This window comes from Pipra filicauda, unplaced genomic scaffold (assembly GCF_003945595.2).
Source record: "Pipra filicauda isolate LSUMZ 115617 unplaced genomic scaffold, ASM394559v2 scaffold587_size370460_pilon, whole genome shotgun sequence".
Classification (NCBI taxonomy): domain Eukaryota; kingdom Metazoa; phylum Chordata; class Aves; order Passeriformes; family Pipridae; genus Pipra; species Pipra filicauda.
The window spans coordinates 147,486-166,883 of record NW_024104739.1 but is presented as its reverse complement, the minus strand read 5'-3'; the positions used below and the strand labels follow the sequence as shown (position 1 = coordinate 166,883).

The 19,398-nt window shown below is 66.6% G+C and overlaps 3 protein-coding genes across 4 annotated transcripts in view; 1 reads left to right on the top strand and 2 right to left on the bottom strand.

Moving 5' to 3' along the window:
• The window catches only part of LOC113982847 (collagen alpha-1(I) chain-like), a 4,287-nt gene extending 233 nt beyond the window's left edge, over positions 1–4,054 (top strand). Inside the window, exons 1-2 of the mRNA XM_027711453.2 lie at positions 1–228; positions 3,095–4,054. The exon at positions 1–228 is cut by the window's left edge and continues 233 nt beyond it. Of these exons, the coding sequence (XP_027567254.2) occupies positions 1–228; positions 3,095–3,609 (743 nt within the window). The 3' untranslated portion in view covers positions 3,610–4,054. The remainder of the gene's footprint in view (positions 229–3,094) is intronic.
• Positions 4,055–4,508: 454 nt separating this feature from the next.
• SHISA4 (shisa family member 4) lies at positions 4,509–9,030 on the bottom strand. The gene is made up of 5 exons (XM_027711463.2): positions 8,763–9,030; positions 7,491–7,662; positions 6,299–6,432; positions 4,743–4,922; positions 4,509–4,650 (listed from the first exon to the last, which is right to left on the bottom strand). The coding sequence occupies exons 1-5, from the start codon at positions 8,833–8,835 to the stop codon at positions 4,604–4,606; spliced, it is 606 nt and encodes a 201-aa protein (XP_027567264.1). The 5' UTR covers positions 8,836–9,030; the 3' UTR covers positions 4,509–4,603.
• A 1,103-nt stretch (positions 9,031–10,133) lies between these two features.
• LOC113982799 (innate immunity activator protein) lies at positions 10,134–19,013 on the bottom strand. Of its 2 annotated transcripts, XM_027711324.2 has the most exons (10): positions 18,739–19,013; positions 18,119–18,178; positions 17,347–17,471; positions 16,838–16,957; positions 14,920–15,124; positions 13,608–13,661; positions 12,711–13,107; positions 12,229–12,300; positions 11,623–12,160; positions 10,134–10,567 (listed from the first exon to the last, which is right to left on the bottom strand). In XM_027711324.2, exons 2-10 carry the CDS (start codon positions 18,162–18,164, stop codon positions 10,481–10,483), a joined length of 1,644 nt encoding a protein of 547 aa, XP_027567125.2. In that variant the 5' UTR covers positions 18,165–18,178; positions 18,739–19,013; the 3' UTR covers positions 10,134–10,480. The 2 variants fall into 2 exon arrangements, with proteins under 2 accessions (XP_027567125.2, XP_027567132.2); XM_027711331.2 differs by lacking the exon at positions 18,739–19,013 and having other exon boundaries at positions 18,119–18,714.
• Positions 19,014–19,398: the final 385 nt, after the last annotated feature.

Here is a 19,398-nt window from a genome sequence, read left to right as displayed (position 1 = left end):
TCCGCCGCCGCGCCGGGGACAAGATCAGCCGGCACCGGCTGGAGCGGCAGGGCCCGGCCGGCAGGGCCCCCGGCAGGAGCGGCAGCGGAGGGAGCAGCGGCAGTAACGGGAGTAACGGGAGCGGCCCCGCCGAGCCCGGCCCCGCGCCCGCGCTCCCGCCCGCCTGGGCAACACGCGGGGCCGGCCCCGAACCCCCCGGGCGGAGAGAGGAGGGACCGGCACCGCACGGTGGGTGCGACGGCACGGAGGGGACACGGGGGGACACGGGGAGACGGGATGGGGACGGGGCAGGGAGCGGGACTGGGACCAGGACGGGGGAAACGGGGTGGGGACAGAGGGAACGGGATGGGAGCGAGGGGAATGGAAATGGGATGAGGAGTGGGACTGGGAAAACGGGATGGGGATGGAAGGAATGGGATGGGGATGAGAGGACGGGGAAGGGACACAGGGGAACAGGATGGGAATGAGGGGGAACAGGATGGGAATGAGGGGGAACAGGACGGGAATGAGGGGGAACAGGATAGGAATGAGGGGGAAAGGAATGGGAATGGAAATGGGACTGGGATGAGGACGGGGAAAATGGGATGGGAATGGAGGGAACGGGATGGGGATGAGATGATGGGGATGAGACACGGGGGAATCGGATGGGGATAGGGCAGGGACACAGGGGAACGGCACAGAGCTACGGTGGAACAGGATGGGAATGAGGGGAATGGAAACGGGACTGGGACCGGGATGAGGACAGGGGAAACAGGATGGGAATGGAGGGAACAGGATGAGGACGAGACAGAGACATGGTGGAATGGGATGGGAATGAGGGGAATGGAAACAGGACCGGGACAAGGATGGGGGAAATGAGATGCGGATAGAGGGAAGGGGATGGGGTTGTGGGGAAACAGGGCAGCGACGTGGGGGAAGGGAATGGGAATGAGGGGGAACGGAATGGGAATGAGGGGGAACGGAATGGGAACAAGGGGAATGGGATGGAGATGGGATGGGGATGGGGCAGGGACATGGGGGAACGGAATGGGAATGAGGGGGAATGGAATGGGAACAAGGGGAATGGGATGGAGATGGGATGGGGATGGGGCAGGGACATGGGGGAACGGGATGGGGACAAGGCAAACAGGACTGGGACCAGGACGGGGGAAACAGGATGGGGATGGAGGGAGCAGGATGAGGACACAGAGGAACAAGATGGGATTGAGGGGAATGGAAATGGGACCAGGACGAGGACAGGAGAAATGGGATGGGGATGGAAGGAATGGGATGGGGGTGTGGGGGAATGGGGCAGGGACACGGTTGAATGGGATGGGAATGAGGGGGAACAGGATAGGAATAATGGGAATGGAAACAGGACTGGGATGAGGATGGGGGAATGGGATGGGGATGGGGGGAATGGGATGGGGACGGGGAAATGGGGATGTGGGGGAACGGGGCAGGGATACATGGGAATGGGATGGGGGCCAGGGGATGGGGCAGGGACATGGGAGGGCTGGGGCTGGGGTGAAGCAGTGAAGGGACAGGGATGTGGGGAACAAGGACATGGACATGGGAAACCAGGAATGGGACTGGGATGTGGAGGAATGGGATGGGGATGAGGGGATGCTGGGTCCAGGATACAGGGGGACTAGGACCAGGATGTGGGGGACCAGGACAGGGACATGGGACACCAGGACAGGGACACAGGGGCACTGGGACCAGGACAGGGGTTTGGAGGGACAGGGACATGGGGACCCAGGACAGGGACATGGGGGCCAAGGACAGGGACATGGGCACCCAGGACAGGGACAGGGGGGCCAAGGACAGGGACATGGGGACTCAGGACAGGGATATGCAGGCCAAGGACAGGGATATGGGGACATGGGATAGGATGACATGGGTTGCAGCCCTGGGATGGGGTGGAACAGGACAGAGGGGAATGGGACCAGGATGTGGGGACCAGGGACAGAGATGTGAGGGACCAGGACACAGACACAGGGACACTGGGAGCAGGACAGGTGCGTGGAGGGACAGGAACACAGGGGAACTGAACTGAGACCTGGGGGAACCAGGACACAGAACACCAGGTCAGGGACAGGGGAACTGGGACAGGGACATAGGGAAATGGGGGGGGACACAGGGACAGGAGAGAGGGACAGGGACGTGGAGGACCAGGACAGGGACGTGGGTGACAGAGACAGTAACAGGGGCACTGGGACCAGGACAGGAGGATACCAAGATCAGGACAGGGATGTGGGGGACCAGGACACAGGGGAGCGGGGCAGAGATAAGGGGAACTGGGGCAGGGATGTGGGGGACAAAGGACCAGGATGTATGAGGATCCTGAGACTGTGACAGGGACACTGAGACCAGGACGTGGGTGACTCAGGCATGGATCCAGGGGACCGAGGCAGGGACAGGGATGTGAGGGACATGGGAGCACCAGGACCAGGACAGGTGTGTGGAGGGACTGGGACAGGGACATGGGGGACAAGGACCAGGATGTGAGGGGACACAGGGACAGACACAGAGAAAAAGGACAGGGACATGGAGGAATGGGACAGGGACACGGGGCACTGGGACCAGGACTGAGGTGTGGAGAGACCAGGACAGGGACAATGGGGCCATGACATGGGGAACCAGGACATGGGTCCAAGGGACCAAGGCAGGGACATGGAGGGACTGGGACAGGGATGTGGGGGAACAGGGACCAGCATAGGGACAGGGGGGACAGGGACAGGGGGGCATCAGGGCAGGGACAGGTGTGTGGAGGGACAGGACACGGGGGCAGTGTCAGGTGCACTGGGACCAGGTCAAGGGGTCTCAGGGCAGGGACATGGAGGATTTCGGGCAGGGGGGACCAGGATGGGGACACAGACCCAGGGGAACAGGGCAGGGACATGGAGGGACTGGGAGACACAGCCACGAAGGGACTGGGACCAGGATGTGGGGAAAACCAGGACCGGGACACCAGGACCAGTACAGGTGGGTGGAGGGACCGGGGCAGGGACAGAGGGGAATGTGACAGGGATACTGGGACCAGGACGTGGAATGGACAAGGCGATCAGTCACTTGGGAGGGATCCCACAGCTGCTCCCCCTCCCCCCCACAGGCGTCAAGGAGGAGCCGCTGAAGGAGGAGCCAGTGGAGGTGAAGACCGAGCCCGACGGCATTCCCGGTGTTCCCGGCGTTCCTGACACTCCCGGCGTCCCCGGTCGCGGCTCTGAGCGGCGCTTGCCCCGCGAGGGCTGGAGCGGAAGCCCCCCGCCCCCCGCGCTCCCCGAAGTGGCGCTGGGCGAGCTGGGGGGGCGGCAGGACCCGCTGGGCTCTGACCTCCCGAGCCTCCTCCTGGAGCCCGATCCCGAGCCGGGCCGGCTGAGCCGGGCCGAGAGTCCCCCCGGGGCGGGGGGGCCGAGCGGGACCCTCGAGAGCCCCGAGCTGAGCCTGGCGCGCTCCGGCGAGCGGCTGGTGCGGGAGGTGCGGGAATTCCGCCGGGAATACGCCGAGAGCCGGCGGGAGACCACGGCGGTGCTGCGGGGCATCGCCCAGGCGCTGGCAGCGCTCGGCCGCAGCCTCTCCGACATCCGAGACCTCTACCTCCGGGACAGGGGGGTCCCCAGGCCCTGAGCCCCCCCCCCGCGCCACGCAGCTGGCTGTGTGTGCCCCCCGGGCCGGCGGGGACACCCTCACCCCTCCGTCCAGTGCCCACCTCGCAGCTTTTATTCTTAATTTTTATTATTATTTTTTCTTGGCCCCTCAGTCCCCACTCGAATAAAACTCGGAGGTGCCCCCCCGGCTGCCCCCCAGCCCCAGGATGTTCGAGGGGTTTTTGGGGGGGGTGGGGTTGCATCCCCGGGGGGGCTGCCTGGCTTTTCCCCCCACTGGAAGCAAAGGTGGTCCCAAATATCCCCCCACCCCGGTCCTGGTGATGGTTTGGGAGGGGGGTGGATCCCACCAGGAGCAACCATTGGGGTGACCCCCCTTGCCCCCAGAGGACCTGACCAGGAGAGGGGGGTGGATGGGGGAATTGACCCCTCTCCCAGCACTAAATTGGCCGTTTTCTCACCCAAAATGTGCCCAGGGGTGGTTTCGTGTCCTAATTTTCGAGTGGGACTGGCAGGGGCAGCGCTCTCAGGCTGGTTCATCCCAGCGGCTGATTTGGTGGGCCTGCACGTCCCAACAACATTCCGAGGTGGTGAAGCCCCGGGAGCAGAAGGAGTTTATGTCCCCCCACCTCTGACAGCTCCCGGGGGGACGGGGGGGTTCTGCCCCCCCATTCCGGAGCCACCAAACCGACACCGTGTGGGCACAAGAAGTGGTTTTATGCCAACCCTGGGGGGGGGCGAAGAGCCCCGGGGGGGGAATCCAGAGGTGGTCGTGAAGGGGGAACCGGCGCACGGCCCTCGGGGGACCCCCCTGGGGACCCACCCGTGGGTGCCCGGGTCCGTGGGCACCCAGAGGCGGGGGGGGCGGCCCCCCACAAAGGGCCCAGTGTGCGGGACAAGGGCCGCCCTGTGCCGCTGCCGCCACGTCCCCCCGCGCTGGGGCACCCCCCCAGCGCCTCGGGGGGAAGGGGGTCCCCAGCCCGGCCCGCGGCGGGTGCGGGGGTCCCCGGGGGGGCTCAGGCTCCGGGATAACTGGGCTGTGCCGGGGCGTAGGGCGGGGGTGCTGCAGAGGGAACACACGGGGGGGTCACCCCCTGCCAGCCCAGCGGGCCCCCCGCGGGACAGGGGCGTCCCCGCGCCCCCCCCGTTGCTCACCTGTGGGGTTGTAGACGGGGGGCCCCGAGGGGTACACGGGGTACTGGGCGGGCCCAGGAGGGGGGTACATGGCCATGGGGGTGAAGCCGGGCTGGGGGGGCGCGGGGCCGGCTTTGGGGTCCACGGGGAACGGCGCCGGGGGGGCCGCGGGGGGGTAGCTGGACAGGGGGATCTCCGGGCCTGCGGGAGAGATGGGGGGGCTGCGGCACCCTGGGCACGGCGGCGGTGCCCAGGGGTGTCCGTGCCCCTCGGGAGGCGGGTGGGCACTGGCGTGGTACCAGCAGCACCCCCACCCCCCAGTGCCCGAATCTCCCCCCTCCTGCATTTCTCCAGGCTCCACAACCTCGGCCCCCCAAGTCCCCACACACGGTACCCTCAGGACCCTCCTGCCCCCCCCCGTCCCTGCAGCTCCCCCCTCCTGCACCCCAACCCCCCTGCACCCCTCCAGCCCCTCCCAACCTCCTCCCGTCCCTGCAGCGACCCCCCTGCACCTCCCACCCCTGCACCCCCCCGCACTCCCAATTCCCCTCTCCATCCCTCCAGGCCCCCTCAACCCCCTCTGCCCCCCTGGACCTCCAGGACCCTCCTGCACCCCCCCTCCTGCACCCTCATCCCTCCAGACCTCTCCCCAACACCCCAAATCCCTCCTGCTTCCCTCCAGCCCCCCCAGTTCCTTCAGGACCCTCATACACCCCCTTCTGCACCCCCCCACCCCTGCACCATCTCGTCCCTGCAGCCCCCCCCATACCCCAATTCCCCCCCATGGCCTGGACCTCCGGGCCCTTCCTGCACCCCCCCCGCACCTCCCCCTGCACCCCCCATCCCTGCTACCCCCACCCCCCCAGGACCTCTCAACACCCCAAGTCCCGCCTGCTTCCCTCCAGCCCCCCCAGTTCCTTCAGGATCCCCCTCCTGCTGCACCTCCCCACTCCTACACCCCCCACCATAAGCCCTCTCTTCCTGTCCCGTCAATTCCCCTCCCCCATACCTCCAAGACCCTCCTTCACCCCCCCCTCCTTCCTCCTGCCCCCTCCAGTCCTACACTCCCTCCACAGCCCCCTTGCCGCCTGTTCTGCCCCTCCCCCGAATCCCCGCTGTATCCCTCCCGCCCCCCAATTCCCCTGCCATGAGGGTACCTACGGGACCTTCATGCATCCCCCATTCCTGCCCCCCCATTCCTGCCCCCCCACTCCTGCCTCCCCATTACTGCCCCCTCATTCCTGCACCCCCCATTCCTGCACCTGCCCTTCTTGCACCACCCCATTCCTGCACCACCCCCATTCCTACACCCCCCCATTCCTACACCAACCCCTTCCTCCTGCACCCCCTCGTCCCTACAGGCCCCCCCTCCCAGTTCCCCCCGATATTCCCCCGGACCCCCCAGTACCTCCCCCACCCCTCCAGGACCCCCCTGCCCCCCCCGGCTCCTGCTCCTCCCACTCCTCCCCCTCTCCTCCATCCCCCTCCTCCTGCACCTCCAGGACCCCCCTGTACCCCCCACTCATCCTCCCTCCCTCCTCCTGCCCCCCCTGCCTCCCGTGCCCACCGTGCCCCACCTGCCAGGGGGGTGGGCGGGGCCCGGCGCCGCTGGTACAGGTAGCAGCAGGAGCACATGAAGCAGCACACGATGGTGGTGACGATGGCGATGAAGAGCACCACGGCCGAGGCGATGCCTGCGATGGTCTTGGGGCTGCGGGAGGGACCCCCGAGCGTGGGCACGGGGGCCTGGGGGGCACTGCCAGCACCCTCACCCCAGCCAGTGCTCGGTGGTGTTGCCCAGGGACACTACCAGTGCCCAGTGCCCAGGGACACTGCCCAGAGACACTGCCAGTGCCCAGTGACCAGTGACACTGCCCAGTGACACTGTCAGCATCCAGTGACCAGTGATCAGTACCAATGACAGTGATCAGTGACCAGTACCAGGGATACTTGCCCAGGGACACTGCCAGTGCCCAATGCCCAGTACCAGTGCCCAATGTCCAGTGACACTACACTGGCCAGTGACACTGTCAGCACCCAGCACCCAGTACCAGTGCCCAGTGCCCTGCACCCAGTGCACAGCAACCAGTACAAGTGCCCAGTACCAGTGCTCAGCAGCCAGTGTCCAGTGCCCAGGGCCCAGCATCCAGTACTAGTGCCCAGCATCCAGTACCAGTGACCAGTACCCAGTATACATGTCCAGTAGCAGTGACCAGTACCCAGTATACATGTCCAGTAGCAGTGACCAGTACCATTGCCCAGTGCCCAGCACCCAGTCCCAATGCCCAGGGCCTAGTACCAGTGCCCAGGGCCCAGTAACACAGTACCAGTGCCTAGCACCCAGCACCACTGCCCAGCACCCAGCACCACTGCCCAATGTCCAGCACCCAGTGCCCGGTGTCCAGCACCCAGTGCCCCTGCCCAGTATCAGTGCCCAACACCAGTGTACAGCACCCAGCGTCCAGCACCCAATGCCCACCATCCAGTAACCAGTACCAGTGCCCAGTGCTCAGCACTAACACCCAGCACCACTGCCCCATGACCAGCACCCAGTACCACTGCCCAGGACCGATGCCCAGCACCAGCACCCAGCACCAGCACCCAGCTCCCAGTCCCAGTGCCCAGAACCCAGTCCCAGCCCTCAGCACCAACATGCAGTCCCAGTCCCCAGCACCCAGCCCCCCAGTCCCAATGCCCAGCATCCAGTCCCAGCGCCCAGTAGGAGCCCCCAGTGCCCTGGGGGTGCCCCCCGTGCCCCCACAGTGGCACCTGAAGGCGAGGCAGTGTCGCTGCTGGCGCTCGGTGAGCAGTCGCAGGGGGTCCCTGCAGCAGTAGCGGTGGTGGCAGGTGCCGCAGCAGAAGGTGAAGAACTCGCAGTCGAAGCTCGGGTGCCACGAGCCGTTCTTGTCCACGTACCATAGGCAGTCCTCGCCCCCGGCCACTGCGGAGGGTCACCTGTCACCGTGGCCTCGGGCCACCCGGCCACCCCGCCCCGGGGGCACTGGCAGCGCCACACACACCTCCACCCCACGTGGCACAGCCTGGACCCTACCGTGTCCTGGGCCACTGCTCCCCCTGCACCCCGGTCCATCCTGCCCTGTGCCCACCCCTGGGCTCCGGTCCATCCTGCCCCAGGGATCCTTAAAATGTGCCCCTATGTGACCTCAATATTCCGCTCCATCCTGCCCCACGGACCCCCAAACTGTGCCCCTACGTACCCCCAAAACCATCCTCCCTCCTACCTCACGGACCCCCAAACTGTTCCCCTATGTACCCCCAATATTCTGCTCCATCCTGTCCCACGGACCCCTCCCTCCTGCCCCACGGACCCCCAAAATGTGCCCCTCTGTCCCCCCACTCCTGTCCCTGTGCCCCCCCCCCCCCCCCCACTCTGTCCTGCCCTCCACCCCTGCAGACCCCTTTCCATGCCACGCAGCTCCGGGACCCCTCCGGTCCCCTGAGCCCCCCCGTCCCCCCTCCCGGATGCTCCAGTGGCACCTCCCGTCCTATTTCTGGCCGGAGCCACCTGTTTTCCCAGAAATAGCCGCGGATCCAGGCCTGGGGGCGGCGGGAGGCACCGGGACAGCGGGCGGGGAGCCGCGGTCGTGGGCTTCCTTCCTCCCGCGGGGGTCTCCCAGGGGGCCGCGCACCCCAAAAAGAGCCCCCGGCAGCTCAGGGCTGAGTGGGGAAACTGAGGCACGGGGGGAGCGAGCGTGGGAACCCCCCAAATTCCCCGGCGTGGGCATCCCGGCTCCGTGCCCACTGCTCCCGGGGACCGGCGGCTCCCGGGGACCCCGAAAATGGGAAATGGGGGGTTGTTCTTCGTGGGGGACGCAGAGCCCGGGGGGGCACGTTGGTGAAAGGGTGAAAGGGGCCGCGTGTGGTGAGTGACGATCACGGCCGGTGGCCTCACCGGGACCCCCCGGTCAGGGGGGTGGCCCCGGGTCCCCCCCAGCGGGAACCCCCCGGTCACAGGCGGTGTCACCGCGTCCCATCGCAGGGTGGCACCGGGCTCCCCCTCCCCGGGCCCCCATGTCTCACCCATCGAGGTGGCCATGGCCACCAGCAGGGTCCCGGCCAGGGGCCACCTGCCCCTGGGGCCACCGGGCCCCATCGCGGGGCCGGGCCCGCTGTCCCCGCTCAGCACTGCCCGGGGCGGGGGCGAAGGCTGCGCTGCGGCACCGGGGCCTCTCCTGGTGCCTCCCGGTTCCTCCCGGGGCCGCGGGGCCGCTCCCGGTGCCTGCCGGTGTCTCCTGGTGCCTCCCGGTGCCTCCCTGTGCCTCCCGATGTCCCCTGGTGCCGCCCGGTGCCTCCCGGGGCCGCGGGGCCGCTCCCGGTGCCTGCCGGTGTCTCCTGGTGCCTCCCGGTGCCTCCCTGTGCCTCCCGATGTCCCCTGGTGCCGCCCGGTGCCTCCCGGTGCTGCTGTCTCCCGGTGCCGCAGTGCTGCTCCGAGTGTCCCCCGGTGCCTGCCGGTGCCCCTCGGCGCGGGGCGGGCGCAGGCCCGCAGTGACGCCGCAGCCGGCGGCGCTCGGTCGGTCCGTGCCCGGTGTCCCCCCCCACGCGGCACCGCCCCCCGCCGCAGCCACCGGCCCCCGCCCGCCCCCGGCGGGAGGAGCGGCCCCGCCGGAGCCGGGCGCGGCCGGGGGATGAAGAGATGCCCTGAGTGGTCCCTCCGGCATCTTCCGCCACTCCCCCGCCCTCCGTGTCTCTCCTCTGTCTGCACTCCGTCCTTTCACGGGCACCCCTTCCCCCACACCATTTCCCGCAGCCAACCCCTTCCCTACCCCCTGCACCCCAACAGTTCCCCTCCCATCATCCTTCCTCCACCCCACTCCAGCCCTGCGCCCCTTATTTCCCTCCTCTGCACCCCATCCCTTCCCTGCACCCCTTCTCCCACCCCATCCCACACCTGCACCCCTTATTTCCCTTTCCTGCACCCCATCATTTCCCCTCCTAGCACCCCTTCTCCCACCCCATCCCACACCTGCACCCCTTATTTCCCTTTCCTGCACCCCATCATTTCCCCTCCTAGCACCCCTTCTCCCACCCCAGCCTTTCCCTGAATCCCTTATTTCCCTCCTTCTGCACCCCCTCCCCTGCCCCCCATCCCTGCCCCCCATCCTTCTCCTCTACCCCTTCCCCTCCCTGAGCCCCGTTTCCCAGCCCCCCATTCCAGCCACGCTCACTGGGTGCTGGGTTGGCACAGCTGGACCTGGGGCACCCCCCTGGGCACTAGGGAACCCCCTTGGCACTTGGGGCACCCCCCTGGCACTGGGGGCATCCCACCACTTCCCTGAGCACAGCTAGAGACCAAAATCCCAGAGCCCCAACCTGGCAGCACCAACTGTCCCCAGGGATGGGGATCCCGGGAGGGGACAGGGCTGGGGACACGGAGGTGACACATCTCGAGAGTGACACATCCCAAACCCCACCTTTATTAGAGACCAGAACCCCAAACTGAGGATCGTGGTGACATCAGGGTCACAGTGTCACCATCAGCACCACGGTCAAGGTGTCACCGTCACCATCAGGGTGACGGTGTCACCATCAGCATTGGGGTCACAGTGTCACCATCAGCACCGGGGTCACAGTGTCACCAGTGTCACCGTCAGCACTGCGGTGCTGGTGCCACTGAGGCCACACAGGGTGGGGGCCAGCCCGTGCCACCCCACTGTGCCTCCCCCCCGTGTCCCCACATCGGTGTGGGGGGTCCCTGGGCCAGCCAGGCTGTGCCCCCCAGCCCGGTCTGGGGGCTCTGCTCACACTTGTGTGACGATCTCACCGTTCTCAGGCACGTAGAGCTGCACGGGCACCCCGGGCACCGAGCGCCGCAGCATGGGGGGGACCTGGGGGGCACGGGGAGCACGTGGGTGCCGGCACCCCACACTGTACTGGGCACCCCACTCTGTGCTGGGCACCCCCCAGGGTACCCCCCGGGGCACCTTCACCCTGTGCTGGGCACCCTGGAGCAGGACTGGGGTCCCTGCCGGTCCCTGGTGCAGGACCAAGACCCTAAAGGGGCTCCTGGGATGGGACTGGGTCCTACAAGGGCCCTTGGGGCAGGACCACGGTCCCAGGAGGGTCCTTGGGGCAGGACTGGGGTCCCACAAGGGTCTCCGGGGAAGGACCAAGACCCTAAAGCAGTTCTCGGGGTGGGACATGGGTCCCACAATGGTCCCTGGGGCACAACCAGGACCTTAAGAGGGTTCCTGGAGCAGGATGGGGTCCCATATGGGTCCCAGGGGCAGGAGCAAGACTCTAAAGGGGCGCCTTGGCACCCCCTGGGGCAGAGGCTGGGGGGGTTGTGGGGGCACAGCTGTAGGTCCCCACTTGCCCAATGTTGCTGTGCCATGGGGAACCCCCCCCAGTGGGACCAGGGAGAAGGGGGGGACTGGCTCCCAAAATGTCAGTAGGGACCCCCCTGCCCAGGGGTACCACAGTGCTGCCCCCGGGACCCCCGTGGGTCCAGCTGGTGGGCCCCTGGGTATGACCAGAGGGACTCACTGGGACCCCAATCCCACCCCAGGGACCCCCCCTGCCTGCCCCAGGGACCCTTGTAGGACCCCAGTCCTGCCCCAGGGACCCTCGTGGGACCCCCATCCTGCCCCTGGGACCTTTGTAGGACCCCAATCCCACCCTAGAGACCCCCTTAAGGTCCTGATCCTGCCCCAGGGACCCTTGTGGGACCCCAATCCTGCCCCAGGGACCCTTGTAGGACCCCAGTCCTGCCCCACGGACCCTCGTGGGACCCCAATTTCTCCCCATGGATGCCCTCAGGACCCCACATCCACTCTGGGGACCCCACCAGAGCCAGACATCACCTGACCCCACCTCAGGGTGACCCTCCCCCCTCAAGGCAGCCCCCCGGGGGTCTCCCCCGCCCCCAGCCCCCGTGTCCTACCTGGACTCGCGAGAGCACGGCCCGGGCGAGGGGCCCGTCCCCGGGGGTCCCTCCGGGGGGTCTCCCGAGGGCCCCCTCCCTGTCCAGGGAGTGCGGCCGCGCCCCCCGCAGCCGCGCGCGCTGGTGCCACGAGCGGAGTTCCTCGGTGACGGCGGCGCGGGAGAGCCCCCGGGCCCCGCCGCAGTCCTTGAGCGAGGGGGTCCGGACGATGCGGGAGCGGGAGGGCACGAGGCGCTGGTACCGCAGCGGGGCCAGGTCCTGCTCCAACAGGAGCCCCGAGGGGGGCGGCTGGACCCGGGGGGGGTCCCGCGGGCGAGGCCCGGGCAGGGGCAGGGACGCGGCGAGGGACCCGTCGGGGCCGGAGCCGCCCGGGGAGGGCGCGCGGGACGCGCTGGACACGCTGGACACGCTCTCGGCCGATCCCGAGAGGAACGAGGGGCCCGCGGGTGGCGGGAATGACACCGTACAGTGCGGGGGGCGGCGGCGGGGCCCGGGGGGGCGGCCCCGGGGCTCCAGGGGCGGCCAGGGTGGATCCAACCTGGGAAAAGAGAGGGATCACCCTGGGAAAAGAGAGGGATCGCCCTGGGGAGGGGACAGGGATCCAACCTGTGGAGGGGACAGGGATCCATCCTGGGGAAAGGAGAGGGATCCACCCTGGGCGAAGGACATGGATCCATCCTGGGGAAAGGTCATGGAACCCCATGGGAGGAGAGTGGAGCTAATCTCATGGCACTGGAGCTCCAGCCTCCCATGGGATTATCTCCATCCTCCCTGTGGGGCCAAGTTCCAGCCTCCCATGGGGCTGTCTCCAGCCTCCTCCCATGGGCTATCTCCATCCGTCCTGTGGGATTTTCTCCAACCTCCTCCCCATGGGCTGAGCTCCATCATCTTCACAGGGTTATTTCCATCCTCTTTCCTATGGATTGAGCTTCATCCTCCCCATGGTATCCTCTCCATCCTCCCCATGGGATCCTCTCCATCCTTCCCATGGCATCTCTCTGATCCTCTCCATGGAATCTCCTCCATCCTCTCCCCACGGGTGTCCCCCCCCTCCTTCCCCCATGTCCCCTGCCGTGCCCAGGCCGTACCTCCGGGCTTGGCTCTGTCCCCTCCGTGCCGGTGTCTCCGGGGTGCCGGGAGCACTGGATCCCCCCTGTCGGCACAGCACCAGGGTCCTCATGGGGACAAACCGGTAGGGAGGGTCCCCCGGCCTGGCCCCCAGGGGGGCTACAGGGTCGGGGCTGCCGGGGGTGGCCGGGGGGGACCCCAGGGGGGACCCCAGGTAGCAGCGGGAGCTCCGGGTTTCCCCATTCCCGGTGTTGATTCCAGGATTTCTGCCCCTCTCATAGGGTCTGTCCAGGCTGGTCTCCCGCCAGGGGCTGGGGGAGGATGGGGGCGGTCCCGACCCCTCCTCCTCCTCCTCAGTGGCGTCCTTGGGGGATGGGGACATCCGTGGGGTGGCAGGTCCTGGTGGCCGTGTGTCCTCTGTGGGAGAGAGGGAGTGCTGAGATGGAGGGGACACAGGAAGGGATGGGATGGGATGGGATGGGATGGGATGGGATGGGATGGGATGGGATGGGATGGGATGGGATGGGATGGGATGGGATGGGTGGAGGGGACACGAGGGGGATGGATGGAGGGGACAGGTGGATAGTTGGAATGGAGGGAACACGCAGGGAATTGGGATGGAGGGGACACACACAGTGGGATGGGATGGAGAGGAACATGAGGGGAATGGGATGGAGAGGACATGAGGGGGGTGGGATGGAGAGGAACATGAGGGGGATGGGATGGAGAGGAACAGGGAGGGATGGGATGGAGGGAACATGAGGGGAATGGGGTGGAGGGGAACAGGGAGGGATGGGATGAGGGGGACAGAAGGGAAATGGGATGCAGGGGACACGTGAAGCGTTTGGGATGGAGAGGACACACAGGGTGTACTCCCATTTCTGCCCAGACCCCCCCACTCCCTTCCACTCCCTTACCCTCCTCCAGCAGGCCCGTGTCAGACAGGGAGCTCTCCTCGGAGCCGCTGAGCTCTGTGGGGCCGGAACAGGAACAGGGGAGAGAGGGACGGGGGAAAGGGGGCACGGTGAGAGCAGAGCCGGAGCCGCCGCCGGTGCCCAAACTCTCCCACGGCCCCGCCACCTCCCAGCGCGTCCCCGCAGGGCTCCGCTCACCCCTTTGTCCCTCCCTCCCTCTTCCCCTCCCTTCCTTCCTCCCTTCACCCACCTGTCCCGACACGCTCCGGTACCGGCCGGGCCGGCTCTGCCCAGCCGGGCAGCTCCCAACCTGCTCCCAGCCTGCTCCTGGCCTCATCCCAGCCTGTTCCCAGCCTGTTCCCCGCCTCATCCCAGCCTGATCCCAATCCAATCCCAGCCTCATCCCAGCCTCATGCCCGGGCTGGGCACGTCGGGGGCATGGGCAGGGAAGGAGCCACCACAGCCCTGGTCCTTGCGAGGGGACAGGGATGGGACGGGGCCGAGAAGAGAGTGGGACCCCCTGGATGGCTCGGGATGGGACACGGGATGGGACACAGCAGCGGGGCCACATCCTGCCCCCCTTTGGGGTGCAGGGGATGGGGGATCAGAGGGAGTTCTGGGGTGCAAGCAACAGGGGTGAAGTGTTGGGGGGCGTTCAGGGGTGCAATCAATGGGGTGAAGCATTGGGGTGCATTGAGGGGGTGAAGTTTTGGGGTGCTGTCAAGGGGTGGAATCAGTGGGGTGAAGTACTGGGGTGCATTTAGGGGTGCAATCAATGGGGTGAAGTACTGGGGTACATTGAGGGGGTGAAGTTTTGGGGTGCTCTCAGGATGTGGAACCAATAGGGTGAAGTACTGGGGTGCATTCGAGGTGCTATAAATGGGGTTAAGTTTTGGGGTGCACTCAACAGTGTGCATTCACAGGGAGGGCATGTTGGGGTGCACATCCTAGGGATGGCATTCCAGGGAGTTTCCAGGGGGGGATTGGAGGGCAGGCACTAGGGATGGTGTATTGAGGGGTACCCAAGAGGTGTGTTCAGTAGGGATAGGGAATTGGGGTGCATTCCCCAGGGATGGTATTTTGGGGGTTATCTAGGGGTGTGCACTCATTGGGGATGGAGGACTGGGATGTACCCACTCGGAATGGGGAACTGGGGGGCATCCGGGGGGTGCAGTCACCAGGGATGGGGAATTGGGGGGTATCCAGAGGGATTGGGATGGGGAACTGGAGTGCATTCCCCAGGGAGACCCCACCAAGGTGCCCCCCACTCCTCCTTCCTGTCCCCCCCCTCGGCTGGGGGTCCCGGGGGTCTCACCGTGGGCAGTGCCCGTGTCCCTGTGCCTGGTCAGGAGGCGCCGCTGGCTCAGGACCTGCTCCAGGTCGCGCAGCTTCTGCTCCTCCCGCAGCGCCGCCGTTTGTCGCCGCTTCCGCAGGCGCCGCCCGATGTTCTGCTCGTGGCACAGGCGGCGAGAGGCCTCGGCGATCCGCAGCTGCAGCGCCCGCTCCCGCTCCAGGGGGTCCTGGGCACGGGGAGGGGGGTCAGGAACACGGCGGGGCCCACCGTGAGACCCCAGCATCGCCCGGAGCTCTCGGAAACACGGCAGAGCCCACCCTGACAGTCCGACAGCACCCAGAGCTCTGGGAAACATGGTGGTACCCACCCTGACACCCCAACACCATCCAGAGCACTTGGCACCCCACCAAAACCCATATCACTGGGAAACACGGTGGTACCCATCATGACACCCCAACGCTGCCCAGAGCTCTGGGAAACACGGCGGCACCCATCATGATATGTCAACAGCACCCACAGCACTGGGAAAGATGGTGGTACCCACCCTGACACCCCGACTGCACCCAGCACATCGGCACCCCAACACATCCCATCACCTCAACACATCCCAACAATACCCATCATCTCACCCTGACACCCCAACAACCCCCACAGCACCAGGAAACATGGCAGCCCCCACCCTGACAGCCCAACAGCACCCAGCACCTCAGCACCCCAACACCCACCATCGAGCACAGAACCCCAACATCTCCCAGCACCTCGGTGCCCCAACACCTCCCACAGCACTTGGGACCCCAACACATCCCAACCACACCCACAGCAACACCCACTGTGACACCCCAACACTGCCCAGAGCACTGGGGAACGTGGCAGAACCCACTGTGACACCCCAAGACCACCCAGAACCTCAGCACCCCAACACCACCCACAGTGACACCCGTCCTGACACCCCAACAGCACCCACAGTGCTTGGAAACACAGCGACACCCCCCAAGACACCCCAGCACCTCCCAGCCCCTCGGCACCCCAACGTCTGTGGAACCCCAACATCTCCCACCACCTCACCTGGACGGCCCAGTACCTCCCAGAGTGCCTGGAACCCCAACACCACCATCACACACGGAACCCCGACATCTCCCAACACCTCTGTACCCCAACATCACCCACAGCACCTGGAACCCCAACATCTTCCACAGTGCTTGGAACCCCAACAGCTCCAACACCTCTGCACCCCAACAGCACCCACGGTGCCTGGAACCCCAACACCACCATCACACATGGACCCCCAACATCTCCCAGCACCTCAGCACCCCACAGCCCCCATCAGTCCTGGAACCCCAACATCTCCCATCCCACTGGAGACCCCAACAGCACCCACAGCACTTGGGACTCCCACACTTCCCACCCCCTCAGCGTCCAAGCTGACATCGCACACGGAACCCCAACACATCCCATCTGCGCAACATCCCAGCACCGCCCACGGCACCTGGAACCCCAACACATCCCATCACCTCGACACCCCAGCACCACCCATGGGGCATCTGGAATCCCACCTCCTCCCATCCCCCCGGCACCCCAACACCACCCATCACGTTTGGGATCCCAAATCCACCCGCAGCACCTGGAATCCCAACACATCCCTTCACTGGGCACCCCGGCACCCCAACAGCATCCTGGACGCTGGGAACCCCCACCCACGGGATCGGGACAGCGACATCCTCATGGGAGCCCTGGGCATCTTCCACAGCCCCGGGATGGGATGGGATGGGATGGATGGGGTGGGAAGGGATGGGATAGATGGTATGGGTGGGATGGGATGACACGGGATGGGGATGGGGTGGGATGGCATGGGGTGGCATGGGATGGCATGGGATGGCATGGGATAGCATGGGATGAGGAGGGGTCCCCACCCCTCCCCTTTGCACCGCGGACCCCTCACCACTCCATGCAGGACAACGATCTCATCCAGTTTGAAGGCAGCCCCGATCCGGCGCCGCACCTTGGGGGGCTTCTCCCCGGCCTTCAGGGGGTACTCGCGGGGCAGTGTCCCCGTCAGCTCCTGGGACAGCACAGGGACACTGAGCGGGGACACTGCGGGAACACTGAGCGGGGACACCACGGGGACACCACAGGGACACCGAGTGGGGACATTAAGTAGTGCCACTGTGGGGACACTGAGCTGTGTCACTGCAGCGGGGGGAACAGGGCAGGCAGGGGGTCTCCGTGCTCGGGGTGGGGTCGGACCGCGTGTCCCTGTGCGCCACTCGTGGGGACACTGAGCTGTGCCCCCGAGGCCTGAGCGGGGGGGGTCACCCCGGGGGTCCAGAGCCCCTCTCAGGGATAGGGAGGTTCACACAGGGGGTCCCGAGTCCCTCTTAGGGCCGGGGGGGGTCACCCCGGGGGTCTCGGGTTAGGGGGGTCACCCCAGGGGTCCCGAGCCCCTCTCACCGCCTCCCGCAGGCAGAGCCGCCGCAGTTCCTGCACGCAGCCCTCGAGCCGCGCCTCCAGCGCCTGCTGCTGCCGCCGCCCCGCCTGCACCCGCTCCTTCGGGGGGGGCACCGGACTGGCCGGGCCTGGGGGGGACACGGACGGGGGCACGGACCCATGAGGGCACGGGGGGCACCCGGGCACCACCCCCCGGCCCCCGCAATCGGTGCGTGTCAAGGCCGGTGGGAGGAAAAAGCAGCCGTGACCCCCCCCAGAGCAGCACCCACGGGTGTTCCAGCCCCCCAGGGTATCCATGACCCCCCCAGCAGCACCCGCGGGAGTTCCAGCCCCCCCAGGGTATCCATGACCCCCCCAGCAGCACCCGCGGGAGTTCCAGCCCCCTCCGGGGTATCCATGACCCCCCAGCAGCACCCTCGGGTGTTCCAGCCCCCCTGGGGTATCCATGACCCCCCCAGCAGCACCCGCAGGGGTTCCAGCCCCCCCGGCAGAGCCGTGCCGCCGCCGCGGGGGGGGCACAGGGGGAAGGTTTCATCCTGACTCACCCCCCCCCCCCGCTAAACCCGGCTGAGCCAAACCCTTCCCCCCTTTGAGTGCCCCCCCAAACCCGGGGGCACCTCCCGTGTCCCTCCCCATTCCCCCAAACCTCCCCCCCCGAGCAGTTTTGGGATGTCCCCACGGTGTCCCCCCGCACTCAAGCGGTCCGTCCTCAGCCTGTGGGGGGGCACGTCTGTCAGAGCACCCATGGGGGGGGCCCAAAGCCCCCCGTTCTCACCCGAGAGCAGCATGATCCCGCTGTCGTCGTCACTCGCCTCCCCCATTCCGTGCCGGGACCCTGCAGGTGACATTGGGGACACACCTCGCCCCCGGCCCCCCCGAGGCAGCACCTATGGTTGCCCCCCCCGCACCCCCAAACCCCCTGCACGGCCCCGGCGGGAAGGTGAGGCTGTGTTTGCTTTGCCTTCCTGTAGGTCCTACCATAAACAAAGGGTGCGGACTGGCGCGGGGGGGGGGACACCCTCGAGGGGGTCAAAGGTGCTCAGGGTGTGGCGGGGGGGGGCGGGGGGGCGGTTTCACTGGGTGCCTCTCCCAGTTTTCCTTTCTTTTCCCTCCGAGCTCCGGTGGCTCCCGGGGGGTGGGACCCGGGAAAAGGGGGGTCCCCAGCACCCCGAGAGCCCCCCAAACTCTTGGGGGGTGTGAAGCGGTGGGAGAGGGCGCGGGGAGGTCTCCCCCCACTGTCCAGTGCCATCGTGCCTCAGTTTCCCCGAGTCGCTGCTCGTTGCACCCCCGGGATGGGGGGGTCAGGGGGATCCCAGGGGGGCTCAGGGGGGGCCCGGGGGTCTCGAGGGGGTCCCGGGGAGGTCGCAAGGGTCTCGGGGAGGGGGGATCCCTTACCTGGGCCCCGCCACCGCCGCCGCTGCCGCGCCCGGGCCCGGGCGGGTCTGGGCTTGACCCGGGGGAGGAGCGGGGAGAGAAAAACCGGCCCCGGAATGGGATGGGATAAATGGGATGGGATGGGGTGGGATAAATGGGATAAATGGAATGGGATGGCATGGCATGGGATAAATGGGATAAATCTGATAAGCAGGATAAACGAGATGAGATGGGGTAAATCTGATAAATGGAATGGGATGGCATGGGATGGGATGGGATAAATGGGACAAATGGAATGGGATAAATGGGATGGGATGGGATGGGATGGAGTGGGATAAATGGGATGGGATGGCATGGCATGGGATAAATGGGATAAATCTGATAAGTAGGATAAATGGGATGAGATGGGATAAATCTGATAATGGGATGGGATGGCATGGGATGGGATGGGATGGGATAGGATGGGGGATGGGCAGATACATGGGTGGATGGATGGATGGATGGATGGATGGAGGGATGGACGGGTACGTGGAAGGATGGATGGAGGATTCATGAACACACAGACAGATGGATGGAGGGATGGATGGAAGGATGGATAGAGGGATGGATGGAGGAATGGATGAATGGATGGATGGATAGATACATGGATGGATGGATGGAGAATTCATGGATACATGGATG

Excerpts from the sequence above, each read along its gene's own strand:
- SHISA4 (XM_027711463.2), bottom strand. The coding sequence starts at position 8,835 with ATGGGGCCCGGTGGCCCCAGGGGCAGGTGGCCCCTGGCCGGGACCCTG. Across the intron at positions 7,663-8,762 it reads GGCCATGGCCACCTCGATGG|TGGCCGGGGGCGAGGACTGC; the intron begins GTGAGACATGGG and ends GACCCTCCGCAG. Across the intron at positions 4,651-4,742 it reads CCCCGTCTACAACCCCACAG|CACCCCCGCCCTACGCCCCG; the intron begins GTGAGCAACGGG and ends TTCCCTCTGCAG.
- LOC113982799 (XM_027711331.2), bottom strand. The coding sequence starts at position 18,191 with ATGTCACCTGCAGGGTCCCGGCACGGAATGGGGGAGGCGAGTGACGAC. Across the intron at positions 13,108-13,607 it reads CACGGGCCTGCTGGAGGAGG|AGGACACACGGCCACCAGGA; the intron begins GTAAGGGAGTGG and ends TCTCTCCCACAG. Across the intron at positions 10,568-11,622 it reads CCGTGCTCTCGCGAGTCCAG|GTCCCCCCCATGCTGCGGCG; the intron begins GTAGGACACGGG and ends CGTGCCCCCCAG.